This window comes from Manis javanica, chromosome 6 (assembly GCF_040802235.1).
Source record: "Manis javanica isolate MJ-LG chromosome 6, MJ_LKY, whole genome shotgun sequence".
In the NCBI taxonomy this organism is placed as follows: domain Eukaryota; kingdom Metazoa; phylum Chordata; class Mammalia; order Pholidota; family Manidae; genus Manis; species Manis javanica.
In genome coordinates this window covers 52,550,481-52,577,519 of record NC_133161.1, presented here as the reverse complement: position 1 = coordinate 52,577,519, position 27,039 = coordinate 52,550,481, and the positions used below count along the sequence as shown (strand labels likewise).

The 27,039-nt window shown below is 40.2% G+C and overlaps 1 protein-coding gene across 3 annotated transcripts in view; it reads right to left on the bottom strand.

Annotated features, from left to right (window-relative positions):
- RAPGEF5 (Rap guanine nucleotide exchange factor 5) overlaps positions 1-27,039 on the bottom strand; it is a 220,878-nt gene that overhangs the window by 9,637 nt on the left and 184,202 nt on the right. For all 3 annotated transcript variants that reach the window (XM_037022017.2, XM_037022027.2, XM_073238710.1), the window contains exons 15-24: positions 26,985-27,015; positions 25,954-26,032; positions 23,705-23,854; positions 20,083-20,180; positions 17,470-17,592; positions 15,579-15,757; positions 10,564-10,654; positions 7,458-7,508; positions 6,549-6,636; positions 2,031-2,095 (exon numbers count right to left, since the gene is read on the bottom strand). In XM_037022017.2, the coding sequence (XP_036877912.2) occupies positions 2,031-2,095; positions 6,549-6,636; positions 7,458-7,508; positions 10,564-10,654; positions 15,579-15,757; positions 17,470-17,592; positions 20,083-20,180; positions 23,705-23,854; positions 25,954-26,032; positions 26,985-27,015 (955 nt within the window). The remainder of the gene's footprint in view (positions 1-2,030; positions 2,096-6,548; positions 6,637-7,457; positions 7,509-10,563; positions 10,655-15,578; positions 15,758-17,469; positions 17,593-20,082; positions 20,181-23,704; positions 23,855-25,953; positions 26,033-26,984; positions 27,016-27,039) is intronic.

The following is a 27,039-nucleotide window of genomic DNA, read 5'->3' as shown; positions in this document are numbered from 1 at the left end:
TGCTCTCTTTAGAAGTGATGTGCTAGCGGGCACCTGATGGGTGCCTGTGTGTCCTGTAGGCCCACTGGGCATATGCACAACTGTACTTATTTTGTAGCTGCCTTTTAAATAAAAACTCTCTTCAGTAATTTAGAATGTAAAATTATTTATGCTATGTTATTTCCTTATACTTTCTTAAAGAATTAAGGGCACAGACAATTATTGGCCCTAGAAGGACTACTAGTTAGACTTTCTTTGGTTCATTACCAATGGTTAGTTCAAAGTTTTGGCACATCTGACAGCAAGACCCTAATCCACCTTCACTGATGTGAAAAGGGCTTCCACTGGGTTGCTGTGGAAAGCAGGGGACCTGGGATGCTGGCAGAATGAAGGGAAGACTGCTGTAGGGATCTTTCCCAGTCCTTTCCCTTTGGCGCCTGTCAAATTGTTCTCTTAGTTTGGTAGCACTAGCTGAGGGCAAATGACCTGAACAGCTTAACTAAACTACTGGTTCACTTCAGGAAAAAGGCCAGGCTCCAGTTTGCCTTCACAAGAGATAAGAGTCAGTTTACAAAAGCACAATTGTTCTCCCGTGTTCCCTCTGACTTAGTCAGAGGGAAAGTTGCTAGATATTTACAGAGAAATCCCACTTGGTCTGCCACACCTCATCCCACATCTTTATACATGCTTTCCAAAGTTTATTTGGCATTCTTAACCAGATGTGTTGGCTGGGATTTGAAGTAAATATTGACCAAAGGCTTCATATTCCTGCAGTCATTTCATTAAAACCAAACACTAGAGATTAACCTGTGCAGTCTAGAATCTAGCCTTTGGTTACAAATAGGTGCCCTGTGACCTTTAGAACATTGCACAATGACACAAACAAATCTCTGAAGATTGAAATGGCACCCTGGCAAAATACTCCAGTGTCTGCCCTCCAGATTCCAGGTGCATGGGTCTTCAGGTAGAACAGTAGTCCTCTGCCACCTTATGCCATGCGGGCCGAGTTGACCAGACAGTTAGAGCACTTCGGAGGCAAAGGTTGGACATCAAGCCCCACATGGGCTCACCAGTTTGTACTAAGCTTCGGTCATGGTCCGTGGACCCTGCCTCATTCAGCCCCTCTCAAACACCTGACCCGGTCTCACAGGGAAAAGGGGCTCAGTTTCCCCAAGAGTTCATACACATCTGTCACCATTAACTGAAAAAGTCACTCAAAGGTCAAGATCTATGACCAGAGGTCACTGGTATCATCTTTAACCGTGAAGAACAGTCTAATCTATGATGCTGAAGTTCACCTGTCAGATGAACCTGTTCTTCCCAGAGTCACCTGGGACTCCTATTTGATACTTGCTCAGTTCTCAGAGGTAACTTCTCTTCCACCCTAAGCTAGTCAGAGAGGCTTGCAGGAGCCCACTGCAGGACAAAGCACCTGGGGAAGTCCTGGACGTAAGTGAGGAAGAGGTGTTTTGGTAGCTTGTAAGAAAGGACTGCTCTGGGACCTCAGGTGTGGGCAGCGAAGGTACTTGGCCAGGGCTGCTCTTCCACAGTGGCACCATTTGTCCACAGGCCAATACAGGGGTAGCTTTCTCCTCACATGCAGACCCTATAAATTCCTTTATATCCAAGCTGGGCACTGGGAGCTGGCACATCTCCCCAGAAGGAAAGCTCCTCCTGTGCCACGGGAGCAGTGTGTTCTGAGACTCAGTGAGATGCTTTTAAAGCAGAAAGGCTTAAGCTTCACTTAAGTGAGTGTGAATTCCTCCCAACAGGAACCTTACAGTTTTATTTCTAGCTCAGTAACATACATTCACCCACTGATGTTAATTAATGGAGTGCCATTTTCAAAAATAAAAGCCAGATTTTCATATTTGGTTCTTCAAATCTTTGCTAGCATGTTTATTTTTAATTGGAATGCATTTTACTCACAATGCACAACGTGCAGCAAATAAGCTTTTGGAAATCACCATGCATTAGCCATTTGTTCCTTGAAAGAGAAGCAGACATTTCCTGTACAGGGGGAAAATGGAGAAATAATGAAATATACTTACCAGCTTTTCAAAATTGACGAGATTATCCAAAAATGTTTTATTCCCTTCATGAATAAATGTTACATCTGAAAATTAAAAACAGAAAGATAAATGTACCATTAAGAATGGATTATGAGTCAAGGCTGAAGAGGTCTAGATGCAATGCAACTTACTAATTTTTCTTAAACATTACAGATTTTTCCATGCATTTGATAAGGCAACTTGAAATTGAATCTGCATAGTATTCAATGTGAAGGGGCATGATTTATGTATAGTGGAGGAAAAATATAACATCAATGTAAGTAAATATTTTACACTGACAATGAAGTGTTTGACTTTAACCTGCATAATATAAGCTAACCCTAGTCTATAACTTAACCAATCTATTATGTTTTTAGGCAAACATTAAGCAGAAAAGAACCGAATGCCCTGTAACAACAGAATTTTAATGTTTGTGTGCTTGCTTTTACACGAATCCTGGCAAAGTGCATAGGACCTACTTTATTTGAGATGCTAAAAGATTTAGAAGTTTACGTTTAGACTTTCGGCTCTCAAAATCAGTGCCTGATTATGTATCAGAAGTGAGTAAGGAGAGGGACAGGTCTGAAAATGTCAAGGTTTCTGACCCTATTTAGCTGGTAGAAAGAAAACATCCCTGACAAAGATAATATGAGCAAAGCTGAATGAAGGCACATTTTCAGAGATAGTTACATTTGGTTTGAGACTCTCTGCATTAAACACCAGAAGATGTACAAATAAAAATCTCCTTTTGGTTGCAATAAACACAGGAGTGCCTCCTCAAGAGATGGAGGTTTAGGAATTAGTTATAAGAAAGACTGCCCACCAGGGGGCGATGCCGGTTACACAGTTCCATGAGAAACCTGTACACTGGTTCCTCAAGGCATTCCCTATTCATAGCTTCCATCACAAACCGCAATGTACTCCTAAGTTTTCTTCCTTCCCTTTTTCTTAACTGATGTCCTGATAGGAAAAAAATTCACAATTACATAGCTACAAGACAAATTCTCTGGCTACTTTATTATCTTTTATGATTATGATTTCAGAAAAGAATTACAAGCTTTCATTCTGACATAATACTTGGAAAAAAGTAGTCAACACAGTTAGCTTTTACCTTTTCTGTAGAGCAAATACAGCACATGTGCACTCTATCTCCATTAAACAGCATCTAAAAGCATGTTTCTCCTAACTCCCTGAGACTTCAGATTAAAATGTCCTCTCCGAGTCACTGGTTCATTTCCCCAGTGCTACAAGGCTTGTCAGCACCTCCCTGTGTTCCCAAGGACGCTGATGAAGGGTGATGACGATGACAGCCTGTATTTGTTAACAGCATCAGACATGGCATTAACTCATTTAATCCTGGCAAAAGACTATAAGGTAAAGCCCCAGCAGGAAAAAATGTGAAAAAACTATGGTCCAAAGACCATGCACAGCGACCCTGATCAAGGCTCTCAGGGTCAGAGCCAGGACTCTGGCCTGGGGACCCAGTCTCCTCTCACTGCTGTGTCTCTCTGGAAAGGACTTGGACATTCCTTACAACCCATTACAGTCCACATGCTGAATTCATGGTACACAGGCAACCTCTGCAACTTCTCAAGTGTGTCTGTGGCTGCCGCTCTGCATCATCTTTCCAGCTTGACGTCTCTCCTCTCCCTGGGTGGTCTCACTTTACCTCAGCTCCCAGGGACTTGTTGAGGTCAGCCGGTGAGGGTGGGCAGGGGCCATTAGGCTAATGCTGGCATGAGGGAAAGGCAGGGAAGGTGTGTCTGACCAGGTGGAGAGAGAAGAGAGGATGGAAGGGCGGCTGCCCAGGAGAAGGCGGTTCAAGTGGCTTAAGTTTTTGATGCAGTTGAGTGGCAGGTATGCGATGAGGAAGGTGACAGAGAAACCAATAGGCAGTTGAGCTAAAAAACTGAGATCCCAGAACTTAAGTCACGGGCTGTGAATCAGTTCAGGACGCTCACCAGATTCAGAGTGCAGGAGATGAGCACCTGCCGGGTCCCTCTCACCTGGAGACACCTGAACACACGCCAAACACTTCACGTCACAGAACTACCAGATGAAATGACTCCATTGGAAGAGAGGGCAAATAAAAGAGGAGGAAGAAACATAAAAGAGCCCCAACATGGCTTTTACTTAAATACCCCCACAAATCTACAATAATCTCTAAGATCCGTATGAGGACCCCAGCTTATCTTCAAACACCTGCTGATGGTTCACTCTCCTGGAAGGGACCACCGTGTCCTCACAACGCAGACTACGCAGCTGCTTTTGACCTCTTGCCCAGCCGGCCCTTTCCCCAGCACTGACTTAGGGATGCCCAGTCATCACTTTCTGAGCCCTATTTATTTACTACGGAGTTGGGGACAGTAAGTCCAAAGGCAAGAAATTCATCTGGGAAACAAAAAAGCTGACGGTTGGGAAGATCCTCAGGTTTTGTGTCTACCTGACAATCCGCATGCTTACTGGGGAACTGACTATCTCAAAAAATGACACACAGGAGGCTTAATCCTTCTAACACCCAGGGAGTTTGATTTGGTCCTTTTTCTCTAATAGTAACTCAAAGTAGGAGACAAAAAGTGGGGGATGCAAGGAGTTCTCATTAAGAAGTTGGTTGCTCTAAAGTAGTTTACTGCACTTTTAAAATAATTTTGCAGTTAATAGAGGCCTAACAGTTAATGTTTATTTTTTCCAAAATGTCTTATCTCAGGCATGATATATTCATATTTAAAATTTTCATACTATTTTCCATTGGAAATTATTTAAGACAAAAATGGTAACTTTAAATACAATAGCTTGCTAATGATGTTTATTTCTATAATGGATAAAAAATTGAGATAAAGGAAAATAAGTGCTTATCTAAACTCAAGAAAGCATCTAATAGAAAGAGGGAAAAATTGTTTAATTTGTAAGAGTGAATGAGTGAGTGTATTTTCAGTAGAAAAAAGGGAAATATTTTTTGCTGCCAACAAAGAGACCTAGATAAACTCAGTAGAGCAGAAAATTGGCTAAGATGTTAAGTGTGAGACACTTGACTGCATTAAATTTTTTTTTTGGGAAAACCACTAATATATAGCTGAAAGCTCTGCTCATATCTAATCAAGTTAAAGGGACACTGTCAACTGATTTCTCATCACATTAAAATATTGTTTCACATTTTTTTCTTCATACAATCAATTCCTTTGCCAGATCTGATCTAATTTCCTGTTTCTTCTTGTGTCTGAATGGTTCTGTTACTTCCCACCCACCACCCCCAGTCTCTAGTTGAAGGTATTTTGCAAATAAAAGTCAGTATGTTTAAAGGAAATAAACATGAAGAATCAAATGAACTTTTAAATCATTCTACTGGCATTACAATCTCCCCATATTTCATCTATTTACATTTAACAGAATCTTTTCAGCTTGAATGAGGCATCTATGTGCCTCTCAACTGTCCTAATACATTACTGTTTCACAGAGATTCTTGCTTTATGCTTGATGAAGACTAAATGAGTAGCTGCAGAGATACAGAGCAACTCAACAATTCTGGTTGTTCTTGAAAGAAGCCAAAGAGGAATATTAGCTCTATTGCCTTTGGGGCTGGCGATAGGGAGAGGTCACGAGGAGGATGGACAGGCCAACCATCAGTCCAGTTCCTAGGAAGCTCATTTCCAGAATCATATTTATGGGTCCGGTCAGTGGGGCTTGACCAAGCAGAATTTATAAGCCTCTGAAGGGGAGTGGCCATCTAAGAGTATTCCCTTAGAATCCCTTGGAAAGAATCAAAATACAGCTGAGAAAAATGACCAAATCCTTTTTCCCTGGAAAGCAGATAGGTAGGATATATACTAAATGTCAGGATTGTGGTCCAAATGAAAAAAGAACTTTCCTTTCATTAATCGTTTTGGTTTGAAAGAGACCACTGACATCTCAGTAAATTTAATTAACATGTTACATGATGAATTATCTGGTGTTCTACAGAAGAGAAGTCAGTGGACTAATTTGGAGCCATCACATACTTTCCCTGAAGGAATCCACTCCTGAAATAAGAAAGTACATTCTCCACCAATAATTTCCATGCACTCTATTGCTTGTGTTGACCAAAGGTATTTTCCACACAGCAGCAGGCTGTGGGCCATATCTGTGAAATACAGTTCGCAGAGGTAAAGCATGACTGATTGATTACTGCTTGGGTTGTTTATGTCAGCCTTAGTTTTGCTTGAATTAAGTGGATTGTAAACTCATAGAAAATAAGATTGTGCTTAGAAGCAGAGTAAAATAAAAGGACACAAGTTTCCAGTGCCAAGATTTGTGAGTCAGGTGAAAATGTTCTGATGTCTGCTCAAGTACAATTAAGTATCTTGGGTATCATGGAAAAAACTCAACATTGAAAAACAATCACAGGCAAACACAGCTAGGTCTGAATGTCAAAACTACTTTAAAGAAATAAACTGAAAGTCCTTTTTTTTGCCCTCTGTAGTTAAGAGTGATACATTTCTGGAAGATTGAACTACATAGCATAAAAGACTGAAAAACTGTTACCTTTAAGCAATAAGGGCATGAAAGGGATTTTGGGTGGCTTCATCTTTTTGAATGCATCTCTGTATGCTTTGTGATTCAGGGAAGGATCCTGCCGAATCAAGCAGATTACAAAGAGAAAGAAAAATCAATGTGCTATCGAAACAATTCTAAATCCACTTTTGCTATACAATTTGGACACGATTTAGATATAGAGAGGTTCTTCCTCTGAACGAAGTAGATAAAGGTTTCCTAGGAGAATAAACTCACTAAATTAGGGCAGGAAATCTAGGCAATGAATGAAAGTCAAGTTATTGGTTCACAATAATAGGAAACGACTGCAAAAGAGAGACACCTTTTGATTGCTCTATTATTTTCCTCAAATAGGTTCTTTAAGTACAGCTTCCTCTGCATAATTTCTATCATGAGGTGACCCAAAAGTCTTTTGTGAGGTAGACTGCCAAGAAAAACTGTCCTCATAATGCAGACAATGCAGAGAAAACAAGAGGACACTGTTTTCGTTGTGTTCTGAAAAGAAACTCTACATTTTGTATCTAAACCTAAGGAATGGTAAAAAAAAAAAGAGAGAGAGAAAAGAAAAAGGACAAACGGACAATGCATAAAACACTGATTGCCTACTAAATTCATACCAATTTATTTTGTAGGCTTTGAAATGGACTATATATAAAAATCTGCCTTCTGAAAATCATACCCAACGGACCTTTCTCACTACTTCTTTCCTTGGAAAGGAACAAGTATTAACTGTCAACTTGCTTCACTCCCTAAAAAGCAAAGCTACATTTTCCTGAGCAAGTGAACTGGTCTAGGCCACCTGACATGGGGGAGTACAGGTACCCACCACTGAAACCTAGAATGCAACCTGACACTAGCAATTAATTAAAAGAGTAAGTCCCCTTTGGCCCAATTACTTACTGTTAAACTTTCGAGTTCAGAGAAGAGTTTCTTAAACTTCCCAGGGATTTTCTACAAATAAACAAAAAACAAAGAAGAAAAGGCCAAAGAAGTCAGTTATTTTGAGAGGCACTAAGACATTAAGTTGTGCTTACTTACATGTGTCACATTTCTGAACACAAATACCTCTATCATCTGGTTCTACCCTGATTGCTTCTTATTATGCAATTTTCATCATTCCTTAATGCGATATTCCTTGGGAATGTTGCTAAAAACAGTTTAAAATAAATTAGCAACCACATGGTTAAGGAATCTAGCTAGTTAGACATTCCACACACTGGTGATTTTTTAATAAAAACTTGATTTCAGTTACATATGCTACCTTTGATGAATGCTCTCATTTTCTTGTATTGTCTTACTGAGGACTAATAATGTTCACTGATATTTTTTGTAAAAATGATATGATTATGTTTCACAGCAAATGCCTAAATAGTGAAAGGCCATGAAAACCCTAAATGACAAAGCTTGCACTTTAATGGGGAGAATCACTATATTGTAAAGATCAAACCACGGCAGCAGGTGGCACATAAAATGACAGTAGATGGCAATATGTCATCCACCCAAGAAGAAATTCAGGCCTAAGGAAGAAGGACCTGGAACTTTCCTGTCTGACTTGAACATGATTAAGTGAAAAATTTGATGTTTTCCCTACTGACTTAGTAGTAAGTCAGTCTTAATTTGAATTCCTACTCTGCCCCTGTCCAGTTGTGTTCTTTGGGGCAAACCTCCAACTCTCTGACTGATAGGGAGCCAACTCATAAAGTATACAGTCCATGGCTGTGCTTAACAAATTCCAGCTATTAACACTAACAGCAATGTTCTACAGGGTACTTGTAGGATTTTCTGTTTTCAAAACAAATCAAAATAATAAGGCAAACCCTGCAGTATTCAAACTTTTAAGTTAGTTAGATATGGACTTCCCAATATGATAATGTTTCATTTGGATTCAGTCTGTCATAACAAACAGGTAACTTAATGTGTTTGGAAACTATGGTTATACACACACACATGTATTAATGAATGGGGGTCAAATTGAAGAAGAAAAGACAAAATGTAGACCTCTGCAAATGATTCCAATTGTTCTTCTGAGTTGTATATCTTAATCTGTTGCACATTCCACATGAAGGTCCCACTGGCACCTCACACTTAACATATGTAAAGCCAAAATGTTTTATTTCAGGGGTCAGTCAAGAGCCAAATCTGGCTAACCACCTGCTTTGTAAATAAAGTTTTATTGGAAACTTCCATCTCCATTTATTTATATAGTAATTCTGGCTGTTTTTGCACTACAACGGCAGAGCTGAATCACTGCCAAAGAGACTATATGGACAACACAGCCTAAAAATATTTACTATCTGGCCCTTTACCCAGAAAGTTTGCTGACCTCTGTTGCAGTTTCTCAGACCTACTTCTTTTCTTATATTCCCTATTTAGGATAGGGTGGTCCCTTTCAAGTCCCAGAGACAGTGTAGTCACCTTGGCCAGGAATGCCCACCCCAATGCTCACCAACAACTCCCAACTTGACCTCCAAGGCCCTGCTGCTCAAAGCTTCTCAGCCACCCCGAGGTTCTCCTCTTCCTTTTCTGGGACCACCTGCAATTGGTTCAAGACCTCCTTCATCAGAGCACACTCCGTCCTAATTTGGCCCACTATTTATATGCCATAAGTGCTGGTACAGTGCCCTGCACATAGTAGGCAATCAATATGCATATGAAATGTATGCTGTTTGAATTTAATTGAATTTCCTCTCTCAATTTTTGCAAAATCAAAACTTTTCAGGTTTAATTCAAATTCCACTCCTCTCCCACCCACGCTAGCCATTTGTTTTCCTCCTGCTCTGATCAACTGTGCATTTGTTCCCACCTCTTTTAATCTTATGATGTGCATGCATGTCTTGTTTGCTTAACCAGAGTGGGCTGGCCTTTCATTCCTTTTCTTTTGAACCCTTTTAAGGAGCACTGATCCTGACCCTCCGGTCACCACAGTGCATTCCATCGGAGTATGGTCCCTGATGATATGAAAGTGAATCCATAAATTGCCCAGAGACCTAATCTGAGATCTAATGTAAGAAGAAAGATAGCTGGCCTATCAGCTTCTCTCTTGCAGGAATGTGAATGGGGGACCATGAAGAGAATGGTAACTGGAGAGAGGCTAAGGGGACTGCAGTGAGCACATGCAGGCTAGAGCCACGAGGGAGAAGACAAGATGGTTAAAGAGAAAGGATGAGAGAAAAACAGTATGTGGAGTGCAGTCAAAGGCCAGAAGGGAAGAGAGTGAGAAAGAAACAGAAGTCCACAGAAAGCAGGTAAAAGGGCCATGGGAGAAGCAGAAGATCCTACATCTCTACCCGATAAAGTGAGGGATGCCCCAGTTTCAGGTTCTCCCACATATCCCCTTACAGTCCATGTTTCAGAACTTGAGCTAGTTAACTTGGGTAGGCCTCTCCACCCGAGAACCCAGCGCCTTCCTCACACACCACTGACCAGCACCACCAGCACCCGGGAGGCTGAAACGTATAACATGCTGTGTGCCTTCTTTAAGAAACAGAATGCAAAATCACCACATTTTTGCACATTTTTCATAGACATACATCATCCATGTGAACACACTGCCCAGAGCCTGCAGGTGAAAGGAGTGGAAGCTTAAATTCTTTGGAATCTCAGCAAGTCTGCTCTGGACACACATCACCATGCAGGGGAGCTTTTGAAAGGACCAACATGGAACTGTAACCCACTACCATGGGAGCAGAGCAGAAAACTCATTCTAGCTATGGAACAGTTTATAATTTTTATCTCTTTCATATATTTATAGAAGACTATTTAATCAAAATAATCCAACTTGATATGTTACTTTTTTTTTCACCTATTTCACCCATCCCCTGCTCGCCAAGGCACCTTTTAAACATTACTTTTTAACGTTTTTTTTCTAGCAGTTCTTATCTCATTTAAACCATTTCAATCAACTTATTTTAAATAAAGTCTTTTTGTTTGACCGTCCCCTTTCAGTTTCATTTGCCCCCCAATCCTCCTGTCCATGTGGACCCCCAAGCTCACCCCCAAGGCTCACCTCCCATGTCTGCGACAGCCGGCTGACAGAAGCAGTGTTCAGCCCCATCACAATAGCAAAGAAAGAATTCAGGTTTCGCTGGGCTTTGCAGCTATGGAATAAAAGAAAGCAGAAGACACTTTGAGGCAATGTCCTTTTGCCAGATGACTGCAAACGAGAATGCTGCACAGCGCTCAGCCCCTGAGGCAGGGCTGACCTCCCCTCCCTGACCTCTGCTCAACCCCTGAGGCAGGGCTGACCTCGCTCCACGTGCTGGGGCAGCCTTTCTATTTGCTCCTACTACAAATGAGACCATTCCAAGTGCTTCAGCTCATCCTTACCTTCAGGAAAAGATCTGGGCTCTTGATATGTTCTGGATGCTTCAAAAGATTTGTTCTCCCTTTTTTTCTCTTAAATCTATTTTGGAATGCATTTACCATTTAGGCTGAATATTCGTAAATTCATTTCTGTATATATACCACACGCATGGTAGCAGCTCCCGAGTCCCATCTCTTCAGTCAGTATGCCATCTTCATTTTTTGACAGAGACAATCCCCTCTCACCTCACAGGCCTACATTCCCTCTCTCATTACATTAGATATATTTTCTTTGCTACCAACAAAGTAGCTACTATATCATATGTATATTTAAAGTATGGCATATACTATTTGGATACTGTCCCACATTCCTCATTAAAGGAAAAAAAGAAAATAAAATGCAAAATAAAGTCACATCATGTTGGGCTCCATTCAGTCCACAAGGTTATCCATCTGCACAATGTCAGTCATGCCCTTTGACATAACTGGTTAAAATTCCACTAATTTTCAATGCCAGTTGAGGGGGCTTGGTGTGGCAGAGGGAGGCTGCGCTTCCAGGCCAGAAAGGCCTGAGAATTCCACACCCTACTTTGTTTTGGTCTTGTTAGAAAGCAATTTCTCTTAGGCAAGTCTTTAAAATGAAGAAATTACCCTAGCTTGATGATTAAATAGGAAAAGATATGAAAGTGCTTAGCAGTAAGCCAGGTGCATGAAAAGTACCCAGTGAATGTTAAGTTAGCTTCCCTCAGATGCCGTCTCTTCCATGACCTCCCCATCATTGTCTCAAATGGAATTTGGGAACAGTACATGTGTAACTCTGTAGCCTGCTTTTTCAGTTATATACTCAAATGTGTTATAGTACGTATTGTCATCACTATCACCACTAATGGATATATAACACTTCATCAAAACCATATTTTATAATATGTTTACTCATTCTCTATTGTTGGCAATGAAATTATTTTCAATTCAATTCAATACAGAATGCTGCAATGAGTATCTTTGTATATGAAACTTTTTACTTCATTTTTTTTTAATTAAGTTAGACCTCCAGTCATTACATGATTGGTCAAAAGCTATCATGATTTTAAATGTTCTTGACACACGTTAAAAACTATACCAAGTTCCAGCTGCACAGGTTGCATATAAGAGCACCTGGCTCAGAACCAGGAATACGGTTTGGGCTGTTAAAGAGTAATACACCCAGCTGGCTGTGTACGCTGGCAGGGCCTGCCTGAACTGGCCTCTCCTACAGCCAGCCTTGTGGATTGGGTTCTGCCCAAGCAGAGCTGCTCCTGGGCTCCAGGGCAGTGGGGTCACACCTGGCAGCACTTTGGAAGTTCTCTTCTCATTAGTAGTGGAACCTGGAAAGGCACTGCTGTCTTCACACCTAATGTCTTCAATATCTGGGGTGACCCAGTCCTGCAGGCCCCTCATTGCTGTCTCCATGGGCAAGGTCCTTCCCTCTCCTAGGTCTCCTGCCCAGCTTCTGACTGTCTGCAGTAGGTGAAAGGACCTGATACTCAGTCTCACTGGCCTCTTCTGGTCTCTGTCGACTTTCTCCTGGGGGGACCTTGCCTGGTATATTCCATGAGCAAACAAACAAGCTACTTCTTGGTCTATGATTTAGAAATCCATGTTTTTGAGGATCGTTGGTGCCTAAAGGCATCAATACTGTGACTCTGCTTCCTTTCTGCCATTTACTTCCTTCACTTTACCCTGTCTCAGCACACCTCTAGCAAGTTCATACCAGCCAGAACAGACTTGAGTCAGCTCTGTCTTCTGATGTGATGATCTGAAGCACCAGGCTCCTTGTCGAGCGAGGCTCCTGTGTCAGTGAGAGAACTATCCCATCCCTGTGCCAGCAGCACCTGGTTTGCAGGCTTCCTCTTATTCCCAGGTCCTCCCACTTACTACATGGCGGAGGCCCCACTGGTTCTGTCATTCCCCGCTAGGCCTCAGGCTCCTTAAGGCTAGAGTATTTGTCTATTTCATTTTTATATTCTGCTCATTTCCCAAATGCCTAGTATACTGCAAGCTTTTCAGATAGCATTTGCTAGAGTTGAAAAAAAAACAATTTGGGGGAAATAGTTTTATTATTATTTTAATTATTATTATAAAAAGGCTTATTATTCCTCTTTTTATTCAGTATGATTTAGCTAAATGGAATCTTAGATATAATTCTCATCTTTTTTCCTTTTAGCTCCCCATCAAAAATTTTTATGGTCCAGATCTCTTTTGGAGTCATGCTCAAAATGAAAAAAATCCCACATATAACTAATATCTGAATCTGTAAAAAGAAAAAGTGATTTCTCTAGAAAACAAATCGATACAGTACAAATATTGCAGCCTGGATTCCTCCGTGGCCATGGTTCACTCACTCCATGATAAGAACAGGCTGTCTGACACTAAAACATTCCAGTTTTGCAAACACTCCTTTGTCTGTGTGAGGAAATAAAACCCACTCAATCCACAGAGGTGGGGGAGGGGATGGTGAGAAGGAAGGGAAACATGAATATGCAAATGGAATGCCTTAGGCAGGGAAGACGCTTCATGATCACGGAAATTACTGTTTTTCCCTTGGTTATTCGTGCTAGTGTGATTATGAGGAATTTGACTTTATGTTTCTGATGGCGTTCTATTCCCAGGGCTAGGGGTAGAGACCAGTACAGTAAATAATTGCAGAGCACAGGGCCCTATGGAGATGTAAATATATTTCATTTCCCTGAGGATAGATATTATCTTATACTGCAAACTAAGCTGAGCAGTGTCATTTTACTCCTTGAGACATTAATGTTCTGTTTCTCCAAGTAGCTGTCATTTATAAGAAAGTTTTGATCTAAAAGAGCCCCACCTTAGGAATTTCACAGGCTATTATGGAATGCACTGGCCAAATAAAATAAAATTTAAAAAGAAGCATTGCCCATAAAAGCAGTCCAAGATTTAGGCATATGAGTTATCTATCTCTCCTTCCATTCCCAGTTCCACTAAACACCAGGTCAGGTAACTCCATTGTCTCTAGCTACCTAAACAACGTGTCCTGTTTCTGGGTCTCCCCAGCTAAAGTGTGGTCTCTGTGCTACTTTCAGATAAGCCTTTTGAGGGGCAACACTGATCACACCAGTCTCCCGCACAAAAACTTTCCATGAATCCCTGTTGCCTACTCAATTCAGTCTAAATTCTTCCAAATGAAATTCAATATCCTTTACAACTGGGTTCTGTCTTCCTCTGTAGATCAATCTCCCCCAAGTTCCCTCAACTCTGGCCAATCTGGAGGAGGTTCCTTTGACCACATGCTCTCAGCCTCCAATGAGCTTCTCTGCTTCTCTAATGAGCTTGACTTTCATGGAGAGTGTGTGTTCTTTTGAATTCTTACCTGTCAAATTCCACCCAGAATTCAAATACAGCCTTGAATGCTACTTCCTCCACAAATGTCTTTCTAATCCTTTCCCACTTAAGAGCTTCCCCTATAAAACTCCCAATAGAATTTGATTTTATAATAGGGCATTTCTCTGTTCTATTTTGCACATTAGTCAGTTGAGTTATAAAGTATCCCCCAGCAGACTACAACTCTCAAAGTCAGGGTTTGGGTGTAGGCTCAGTCTGATTTTTCCACAGTACCTTGCATGGATCTGCACACATAATGAGTGATCAATACCTATTTCCTGAATATATTACACTGACATGTATACAGAAAGTTTGATATAAAAACTTTAAAATAAAAGATGAAAGAGAAAATGGGAAGATGGGAGGCAAAAGAAACTGGAAATGATTTTGATTCACACTGCCTGCTTCTGTTGGGCAGCTGTCCCAAGAGCAGTCTCAGGATATTAATCTGGTATTTTATGAGATGCTCCCAGCAAGTTGCTGAAATGTCATTCAACCAACATATACTGAGTCACTGCTATTTACCAAGTCCTGTAGCAGGCACCCCAGGTTCAATGATCAGAAATGGTTCCTGTCCTCTGGAGGCTAACACAGCCCAGTGAAGGAATCTCATATAAACAGCCAAGATTAAAAAAAAGAAAGAATTCTGTGTGTGTACGTGGGGTTGGGGGGTAGGGGTAGGGAGGAGTTGACCCTGCATTTGAAAGTCAGGGATGGCTTCCGGACGACAGCAACAATTGATCTAGGTCTTAAAGAATGACAGCAATTTGCTAGGTGGAAGTGGCCATTCTTTGCAAAGCCAGGCTTGGAGGATGGAGTGCATGGGAAGAGACAGCCATTCAGTGGCTACAGCAAGGGGTGCACCCAGTGAGTGAGGTGCAGAGGTGAGGTGTGACCAGCCAACGGAGGGCATGCTAAAGAGTTTGCAAAGTTCATACTGTGGGCATCAAGGAGCTGAGAGGAGAATCCCAGCATGTCCTTGAGTTTCAATATTCTCACTGCCTCTCATCATCTTACCCCTTTTTCTAGCCCACGGTAGTTTACCCAGCCACACTGTGATCTGGCTGCAGGACGGGGCTATATGCACTGCCTGCTTATTAGTTCTGTAGCAGAGAGCAGAGCACTTCAGTCTGGTATTTTGACATTTACTTTAAATTATAACTACTTCAAGTTCAAAGACATAAATATTCAAGACCAGACCTTTTCAATCATTTGGCGACTTAACTCAATATTATACTTTTACATCCCAACCCTTGTTATCATCACAAGGAAAAAAAAGGTACTCTCTCAAGGAGATTAGAGGAATTGCACTTTTCACCACTAGAAACTCACTGAGCAGCGATTTTGATGAATTTTTTCACCAGCTGCACTCGCTTGCCCAGCTGGCTGCAGAGCAGAATCTCCGTGGCCACCCAGAGCTGGACTTCATTGCATCTCTGGAGCAGTAGACTGAGGTTCACTGTGTGCTCCCCACTTCCTTGTCTGCTGAACGTGAAGTAGATCAGCTCTTGCTAAAAGAAAATGTATTCATTCCAGCATTTATTTTTAGCACATTCAAAATGAAGTTGATACAAAAGTTGATCCATTTCTAAGAGCTACTTCAGGTAGCCACTCTCATATCATATTAGGAGAACATAACAAATAATATATTAAATTTTAAACAGTTTAGTTTCAGAGATGCCTCATTAAGCAATGTTCACCTAGAAACTTCATACACATATTTGTAGAATGTAAGGATGATGCCTTTACATGAAAATCTGACATTCTAAAGTTTAAATCACAAGCTGAATCAAATCCAAACTCCCTAAACTTGTTTTGGCAAATTTGATGAAAATGAGTATCACTAGTACTTGTTAATATGCACACTTGACCCTCACAGGTAGATTCTCTAGAAAAGGGTTCTCAAATTATAATATGAATCAGGATTGCCTGTAAGCCTGTTAAAGCCCAGACTGCTGAACCCCATTCACCAAACTTTCTAACTCAATGTGGGGGTTGTGATGGGGCCAAAAATATGCATTTTGAGTAAGTTCCCAGGTGGTGCTGATGCTGGTTTGGGTACCCATGCCCTTTGAGAACCACTGATACAAGATACTGCTGAATAAACAGAGTGAGATTGGTGCCAGGTCCAAAATTTACACAGTCATCTAAGACCAGTAACTATTTATACAGACTGATCATCTGCAAAGCAATAGAGATTTGTTTTTAAACAGAGGGCTGAGTATGCATGTATTTTACAGAAGTATTTGGTGCTCTCCTACTGTAGAAGCAACGTAAGCAGGCACACATCCCATACAATTAACATTTCCAAACTCCCAACTCATCCAGCTTGAATGAGTTCACTTGCTTTCTCAACTTCAGATCATAATGTTGGAATTTTCTAATGAGAAAACAGGAGGACATTTAGAAGACATTCCAAAATGAAAGTGAAGCTGGGTTCCCTGAGTTGGGCATGAGTTCCTTCTTCAAAAGGAATGGCTGTTTTGTACTGAAAAATTGCACTAAGATGGCAAAGCAAATGGAACATATGGGTGCACAGAGCTTTCTCATTCTTCATCTCCTGGTTCCTGTGAGCTTTTCCATGGCTCAATCCATTCATTAACTGTCAGAAACATTTGCCCAAATCTATTGTTTTATAAATGTTTAAGCTGTCTTCAAGGGAGAGGCTAGTAGACATGAAAATTCAAAATATATTTCAAAATTTTAAAGAAAGGACTTAAAGTCTTGCAGCATAGTCTACATCAATAGAATGTTCTTAAGTAATAGACTGGATGTTGTGTAGGTATATATATAAATATGATTCTGTGTAACTACTATAAACTTCATGGAAAAAATTAAAATATCAATATCAAAGTTATCAAATGTAAAAAGGCTTTTCAACCCCATTGGAGTTTCATACCTACATATACATACATATAAAATACATATACACATGTATTCATACATATAAAAATATAGCACATCTACATTACATTATACAAACTTATGATTAGATTAAGAGCAAATAAAGCCTGACCATCTATTCTGATTTTCCTGGGTTTGGGTCCATCTTTCAATATATTTAAAGTCCCTAAAATATCTTTTTGGGTCATGGTATCTTAAGTATAACTCTATCATCAGATGCTCGATCTTCAAAACCTAGTCAGACACAAATATTCTTCAAAAGGAATTCACAGTTAAAAATAGCACTAGCATTTATTCTGTCTTTCATCTTCTTACTTACCTCGTGAATTGAATTGAAGAGACTCCAATCAAAATTCATTAATTCCAGAGCAAGATCCCAAGTGTTCATTCCCAAAATCCTCACAGACCTTTGCTGTGATTCCTCATTTTCAGCTAACGGGCTCTAAATTGACAGAAGCAACAAGATCTTTAGTAATTCCCAAGTGTTTGGCACTGAATTGGCTGGCCGTAGAAAAGCACGAGAAGCCCAGATTAGAAAAATAGTGTGTCAGTGTAATATTTTCCCTGGTCTGTTCACCTTCAGTGAGTTACAGCCAATTTAGGAAACAGCACTGGAAACAGGGGAATGTGATCAATGACACTTCCCTGAGTTAGCCTGCCACCCTACCCCTCCCTGCGTGTGCACGCACAAATGTGATTATAAAACACTGGCCCAGCAGACAGCATAATGAAAGCGAAAGCCCTGAAATCACTTTGGCTTCTGGGAAGAATTAATGTGCCAGCAGGGTTAGTATAAAAACAAACAAAAGAAATGTCATGGTGCACTTCAATAAAGTCAGACATGGCTTTTACAGGAAATATGTTTAACAAGTCTCATTCCAGACACACATTTACAAATTTTACTAAAATGCCTGTGGAGAGCAATAATAATTTAAACAAGAAATAAAAAAATAGAAGTAACTTCCTTTATGCCCCATGGTGGATGAGTGGGTATCTACTGCTCTCTCCACGCAAATAGGTATGAGTTTGGTAATAGTATTTCCTTAAAATCTGGCATGAAATTATTGAAAGTCACCACATCTTGAAATCTATTGTTCCTGTTAAATTTATTAAAAATTATCTGGCATCTTTTCAAAATATTTGATATTTTCTAATTAAAATATAAATTCTCCCATTTGAGAGGTTGGACTTGAGTAGTTAGGTAATGGTGTTAAAATAGTTGATGACTTGGAAAAAGAAAGAATGGGACTTTGCAAAAATAAATGATATAGCAGGAAAAATAAATCACATAGAAGATTCCAAATATTAATCTGTTTTTTTAAACTGAAAAATCCATTATTTGTATTTTAGAAAGTTTTACATTTATGAAAAGGTTTTCTAATTAGAAAAAAGCAAATGACAAAAAGACCTTCACAGAACTTTTCCACAGACTTGATTCTCTTCAGAGAAGGTCAAGGTACAAACTGTCCCTGAGTGGGACACCTGAGGGCTCGCTAAGGGTGGGCTGAATGAATCCCTGTAGACAGACTGAGGTGCTGAGGTCGGGGAAGCCCACGTGTCTCAGGGTCTGGTTAGGTTGGCAGTAGACAGACACCCAGTTGCACTGGAAACATCCAAAGGGAGAACCAAGAACTGGGAAATAACACAGAACTCTGCCTACTCATTGGGAGGTGTAAGAATTTTTTCAGTTGGCTTTTTATCTCTCTAATTTCTCCCTAAATATGCCCCTTGCTGTGGCCCTGCCCACAGGTTATTTGGGTCACCCTGCGTCCTCTCCAAGAAACACTTCCAATTGCTTTCCAAGAGGATGAACTAATCTACATGACATACAGCAGGTACTAGTGGTTTCACGTGTTTTCCTTCTCTGATAATATTTCATTTCAACTGAAATCTTTTGGAGATGACATACATAAAGCTACATTTCCAGCGGGGAAATTTTCATTGGCATGCAAAGTTGGAGTGGGGGAAACATTGGAGGAAAGGATGGAGTCTGGTTCCTCTCAGAACATATTGCGGGGCACCTGTTTACTCCATTAGGACGTTGCCTCAGGCCTGCCATCTACTCTTCTGGAGCTGGCCCTGGACAGTGGCAGAAGTGAGCTCTGGGAATGCACATAGGAGTCTGCATGGGATATACGTGTGGCCCAGGAAAGGGGGCGAGGGGGACGATTAGGGCGTGGCATTCTGCCACCATCAGGAGGTCCACAGCAGTGACACATTAGATGGTCCTCCCTGTGGGGAGGGGTGCAGGCAACCAATCTCGTTGTTTACTCAGGGATGCAGCATCTAGTCCTTCCCGTTTCACCGATGGAATTACATCATGTACAGATACAAGACTGAGGTATTTAACAACACAAACAAGTCATCAGTTTTGGTGTAAATGTTCTTAAATTTAAACTAAAAATAACTTACAGTGTGTGTTCTACATTTCTTCAAACTCTTACTCTTCAATGACACCTGGTGCCCTATTGTTACAAGCCTGTTTCACCCAGAGAAGGTTGGTAATCCACCCTTTCCTCATGGGACTGGCACCCTCAAAGTGCACCAAATGGTCTGAGACAAAGGACACAGAGTCTCTTTCCCTTAAATCTGTGCAGGGTGCATTTCTCAGCCTAATTTCCAGATATCCACCAAAAAGAAGGCATGGAGTTAAGATCCATCAGAGAGAGTGTCAGCTTGCTCAGATCCCTTTTTTCAGGGGCTCAGAGAGAAGCAAGATTTGACTTAGGAGTTTAGAATTCCTCAAGTTGTGCCTCTCTTTGATCTGTAGAAGTAGTATTATTTGACACATGTATTGTTGGCTAGAGGAAGAAACAGTTCAGTGTAGTTTTCTAACATGCATTATAAAATATACAAAAATATGCTTTTAGTCTGACATTGGTGTCTGTATAGGTATCAGTATATGCTTTAAGTATAGGCTGAAGGTCCTTACCAAAGTGTCAGCTAGGTCTTTCTGGTAGACATATATTCGACCAGACGCATCAAGGGATTTGGAGATGGCCAAGTCATTTGGCTGAAGTTCATGCTTTTCTTTATGAAAAAAAAAAAAATGTAATTAGAAACACAAGAACAGCAGTAGGCATACACGGTACATCTAAAGAGTGAAACTTGACAAAAATATTTATGAGTAAATAAGATGCAAAGTAGATTTGATTCAGTTCTGCATCCTCTATACAATCGCAGCAATGGAACTGTGACATTGGTGCTCATTGACCATGAAGTGGAAGCCTCTTGTGATTCTTATACTTAGTCATTGTTTAGAACACAGGACACTTTAGAGAAGAAAGTAAAATTCACTCATAATCCCTTCACTCTAAGATAACTAATCAATGGGACTGGTAATACTGTTAATGTAAAATAGCTGGGTATATTTTCGCTCTGATCTTTATGTAAATGTGTATATATGTAAACATACATACATATAGCTGCAATTATCTCCACATATGAAGCCATAATTATTATGGATACATATATGTGTATATTTGCTATTATTCCATATATGATTTATGTTCTGATTTTATTATAAGGACTTACCCACTTGTCAAAATTACTTATACGTCATGTTTAATTGGTTATATAACAGCCCATTATACCATCATTGTCTCTCTTCCCTACTTTTGAACATTTAACAATTTATAATTTCTTTCAGTCATATAAATTAGAAGGCGAAATATATGCTTAAATACTAGCATGGAGCCTGGCACATAACAAGGGCTTAATAGATGGGATCCATTATTACAGTAGCATTAATACAAACTATAGTCAACATCCTTGTACATAAATCTTTGGCTGCTTCTAGATGATGTTTTTAAGATAGATTCCTAGGAGTGGAATTACTGGGTCAAAGGGAATGGATGTATTTTAAAGGTTTTGACACTACCAAATTGCTTCCTGATTCTCACACTAACCAACACTGATCATTACTTCTGCTAAGTTTGCTATTTTGCTAAAACCAAAAACAGATTCTCAGTTTATTTTGTATTTCTTGACTACAGTGAAGTTGAATATTTTCCATATATTCTTCTTCTATTTCCTTTATTGCAAATTGTTCCTATGCTTCAGCCATTTTTCTACTGAGAGAGTTGGAGCTACCTTATAACACAATAACCTTTTTTTTTTTTAGAAAAAATGTCTTCCTCCTAACTCGAACACACAGATGGGAATCAACTAAAGTAATACTCAAGTTTATTCCATCATAACATAATTAGCTTCTCCTTCAGTTATCCAGCATGGTTGAAAAATGCAATATTCTATATAACTTAATCAGTTCAAAGGCAAAATTTTGTTTTGAACATTTCTGCTTAATACAAAGTACACAAATAATAATCTAATATGTTCTTAATGGCCCAGCATTATTAAGATCAATAGTACAATCATGTCAGGCTGTTGACATGTATAGTAAATGGTCCCATGTGACTAAGCTCTGAAGTTCTTCCATCTCCTCTTTCTTTGTTTAGCTACAATTCCTTACAATCCTCTGTGTGCTCATGGATACCTTAAATCTGAACCTATGAGAGCCATTTCACACTTGCTACAGAATAAAAGCCCAGGGCTTTCTGACAGTGATATTTCTACTTGCTGAGAAACATTTCCCCCCTTATTTTCAGGTTTGTCACTATACTATAAAAGATTAAAGTTAACAGAATTTGAAGCTCTGAATAACTGGGTGGGTTTCTGTTATATTATGCATATACCTTCCCTGAGTACCAAACAGCTAGAAACCTAGGGAAAGCTATGAGGGTCCTTTTAGAAAAACCCACACAACCTACAAAACTGCCAACATCTTTAAACTTTTTTTGACAAAAAGAAAACAACAGATCTCATTGTCATTTCAGTCTGAGGTAGCATTTATATTATTTATTGAAAATTATGTAACTAGAGCAAGGAATATATTAAGGTCTTTTTTTTCCTTCATAAAAGCATTATTATTTGGGGGATATTAAGCTGCAGGCAGAAAGGTTCTTAATAGACAAAAGGCTAATTGATGGAAAATGATGGCACATTTCCAAATCTATGGGATAATTCAAGAGATAAGCTGATATTTCTAGTGAAGATTAGCAATGAGTCTATACACATTAGAATGCCATTGCCCTCCCTGATGAATCTAACTTAATAGAGTGTAAAAACGGTATTTCATGGCCATCAAATAGATACTAGGTAGTAAAAGAGGCATTCATTAATTTCCAGATTCACATCTGGCCTTGAGCTGGCTGAGTCAGCCTCCCAGGGAGGTGGGTCTCTGTGCTACCAAGTTCATTCAGGGTCCTTCCTTCTCCAGCACCTCCTGTCTAAGTGCAGACCCAGGGATCACTTTCTGTAATAGTACTGTCTGGAGAGGCAAATGTTCGTTTGATGAAGCTTACTATTGTTTGGAATCATTTGATATTTTTGGTCACTTAAAATTAAAATAATATACATTTATTGTATCCATCTGGAATGCCTGAAATACTTTATTAAAAATTCAACCACTCTTTGGTCCATATGTTTCTCACATTTTTGCTTTTTCTAGATAATGTTTTAATGAGATGCACAATTAGGGCTCTGGGTGAGGGGAGAAGAAACTCTCATTTATTAAAACCAGGGAGAAGACTATATCTGTTTGCAAATGTCATTGAGTAGCTTATAGGACCATTTTACCTGCACCTGTGTAACAGAGCAATAGAAGCAATATTCTGTCACATAATGCTTTACCTAGGTTAAGTGAAATCCTGATATTCTTCTCTTGACTCTAGAATGATAACAAAGGGTAAACAGGAATTCCATTTATCTGCTCCCCTTCCCCTGCCTGCCCCATGTCTGGTTGATTTGTTCACACAGTATTCCCATTTTTCAACTACTGATGCTAAGTCACTTTCTTTATATTTTTCTCAGGGTTAATGAGATATTAAATAAAGATTATAAGCCAAAAAGGAGGCCAGCAACATTGAGATCTGACAGTCTCCAGTGAAAACGAAGGGATCTGTTCAGGTCACATAGATCAATAGTGTCAGCTTGTAATCTGTGTGATCTTATTCAAAAGAGACAATAAGCCATTCTCTGAGGATAAATAAGGCCCAACAGAAGGAAAAGCTATAACCAGGCCTCACTCCCCACATCTGCCTGAAGGAACACTGCTCTCAGCTTATTGCACAGTTTTGTATTTCCTTCAATAAGGAGTCTTTATGTATTAAATTGTCAGCCAGCAATATGATTAGTTCAAGGCTGTCTTTTTTCTTCCTAAAGTAATTTCATCCCTTAGCAATTTCCCAAGTTAATTTAAATATGAAAATAGAAGGCTTATCTAGAGCACAAAATATGAAAAGCTTTATAATGTATTTGAAAATGCTGGCATGGCTTGCTATTCAGTTCTAGGGGAAGAAATTCAGTGTCCAACAGTATCCAACTGTTACCATGGAAACACGTCTGGTAGGCAGCCTCTTATTGTCACTGTTGTCATCCAGTTGTGGGACCCACAAGAGATGAACAGCACATTTACTCCACAAAAATGTCAACTCCCTCCTTTTGGAGGAGATCCATTGAAAGACTGATGCTCAATAACAGAAAATAATTTTTACCCCCAGAGAATGTGACGGCCACTAGAGCCAGCTCCTCTTCTGCATGCTGGATCTTTTCTGCTACAACTTTCAGGATCTCCTGGGCTGTACTGGAAACTTTTGCCTTCACGCTGACGTAAGAGTGCTCTGTTATGTACACGTGGCAAAAAACTGCAAAAGGCAAGAGTTGTTAGGAAACAGGACTGTGGTCATGAGGTACACACTTTCTCAAATCAAACATCCACACACTTTATCATTCTTTTCAGTATAAAACACCTCAGTGAGATTTACATACTTCCATATGCTCATGGGTGGAGAGGGTATATGCATACAGATGTGTGCTTGCCCACACATTATAAAGTTGGGGGACAAGCATTAGCAGTTCCCAGGCTTCCCACACTGTGAAAAGAGAGCGATATCTTGCACACTCCATTCCTGTATAGCCAGAGTGGCCCAATCAAGAACATCAGTTCGTTATTAGAATTTTCATAAGCTTATCGAAAAATCTATCATGTGCTGAGGTTTCTATGCTCAGCCTTCTCAATCACTCAAGAATGACCCCCTTGATCAAGGTGGTGATGAGTTTGGTTTCCAAATAGAAGTCACATTTCTACCTTTTTAGTTTCCTTTTTATTGTCTGCGGTGTACATAATTATTACTAGGGCATTATCACTAGCACGGTGAATGGGTCCTGGAAAGAAATTTTATTCTGATTTGATAGCAGAAACTGTTTTAACAGTAATGGAGATAATTAACACATTATTTGCTTCTTATATTAGCTACTCTGAATGTATAAAACATTAGCTTCTTTAGAAAAGAGAAAACATATACTTAGATCTTCTCTTCTGTATAGCAGCTCCTAGAGATATTTCATATGCAATTTAAATGGCACTGCAAAAATAAAGCCAGAAATGTTTCCACAGAAATGCAAATAAAGCAAAAGACAAACTCTGAGTTTGTATGTGCAAACCTCTGAGTAAAGATGCCGCCAGGAGGCACCGGCAGCACTCTTGTGTGTGGTGTGGTTGGGTGCGCCACACTAAGACAACAGCATCGAACAAATAGTTGCTTTCTATGTAGCCAACAGGCTTGTCAGAGACAAAAAGGCTTTTTTTTGCTAGCATGGAAAAATGGAATTTTTGAACAAGGCAAAGATCCAGTCTACAAACCACTAACTGTGAGGACCATCTACAGCTTGCTTAATAAACTGATTAACAAAAAGGGGCTCAGGGTATTGGAGCACTCAGAGTCTTTGAGACTCAACTTGGAAAACTACACAACTAAATTGTAAGACAAATGGGCAAGGAAGGTCAGCAACTAAGGGACCAGGAGGTCAGACAATTCCTTTCGCTGCTGCACGTGGTACAGATGACACTTAGGACAGGACAGAGTCCCATCGTGAGCAGCACTGTATACAAACACTATGGAACAGAAGCAGCATCTTTGTGATATTTGTTATTTAAGTGTTCCAGAAGCTGAGCAAATATTAAGCAGTCACCCTTAGAATTTCAGCACATATTGAAAGGTGAATTAAAAGAGAAAGTCACCAAGCCACAATAGCATGAAACATTTAAATTGCTTTAAGTGTTTCCCAGCTCTGCACTTGACTCAACCTTTATGCAAACAGGAGGAAACCATTTCCTGCTCCACAATAAAATACCATTGCACCAGTCAGCACCTTCAGGGGTCTAACAAGTGCCTCCCCTTGTTCTGACATGCAGCCCTCTTCGGGGTGGGTCACGGGCCCTGTCAGCACTCGCGGGCCCTGACTGGGGCAGCAATGCCCAGCACGGCCTCACCTTGAAGGAATTTCAATTGCACATCCTTCCTTTCATTATTCTCTCCAGATATTCTTCTCAAATCTCAGGGATTGACTCAACTAATGCCCTCTACTGTGGCGTTAGTGGACTTCTCACTTAGTCACAGGCAATGGGCTGAAAAAGCTGGGAAAAGAGGGCCAAGAGGAAAAAGGTTGCATTTCCAGGCCATTTTACACCTCTCCGCCAGAATACAGGATGGCTCCTTGCAGCCTCCTTTCCGTCCTTCCCAAATTAAAAATGTCCTTGGTCCCTGTGACACTAGTATATGATCAAGAAAATTATGACACTCAAAGTGAGAAAATAAAAACCATCACGTTTGATGCTAACATGCTTGGGAGAGGAGCATGGTAGCTGGAAATGGTTAAAGGCAGGCTGATGAGCTAATGTTGGAGAAAGGACGACTGACTGCTACTCCACTTACCCCAAACCCTCGTTAAAAATCATACTCACTTTCCTCTGTTTCAGTCACAGTTCCCCTATGCTGGAGCCAGTTCTCCTTAAGACTGAATTGGTGGAAAAGGGCTTTATTCTGTGAGAAGGGAAAAAGAGAACAATGAATGAATGTATCCCTGCCCTTTGGAAAACCACAGCTGTTTACAATATGTTCCAAAAGAGTTAGCCAAAAATTTTTTTTAAAAGACATGAAATCCACCCAACCAATCTTACAGGAATAAACTGGGAGTTGCTTCATTAGTACCTGTGGAACTGGAGATTCTGAGCAACATGACAGACCTTGGGCAATATCCACAACAGGCAAAAAGCCCCTATAATTATCCCCTGCAACACGCTGGAGAACATTGGCATGATTCTCAATCTCTTGGCTACTACAAATATCTACAGACTCTTCTCCCGGGAAAGACAATGTGTCCCTATCCCAACAACCTTGCTTTTAGATAAAGCAACTTTGAGATGGTTTCATGTTTCTGCTGTAGTACCTTTCTCAAGGGAAATAGATACATTATTCATTATGATTATCCAACCTGAAATATCAACTTCCATAAAACTTGTGCCTGACATTGCATTTTACAATTTCTCTGCAAGTTGGAGGGGAAACACATTCACTCTTGCTACCATCTCTCTTTCTGTTGGGTTGAAAAATGCAAACCTTTTTCTTATAAGACTTCCTTACTCTTACAGTCATGACTCTTGCCTGGATTTTTTTTTTCTGCATAGATGTCTAGAATTCAAACATGTATCACTCTGGGGATATTGGGGAAATTCTGAGACTCCAAAATGTACCACAAAAATATGCAAAATGTCATAAAATCATGGGCACAAGGCTGCAATGAGATCTGTACCAGCAACCCAGGTAAACTGAAGTGAAACAGGAAAGCGCAGAGAAGCTGCAGCCTCAGGCGGCCCCCCTTGCCCTGCTCCGCTTGAGGCAGTATTCACTTCAATATTGAAGAAAGGTCAGGTGACGCAAGGCAGGGTCTCCAAACCAGATCACCCCATTTCAGACAGAAAAGGGTCTGCCTTACCTTTCTTTGTGGTGAATATTCATCTACAGTGCTGAAAGGAGAAGACAAGAAGTCA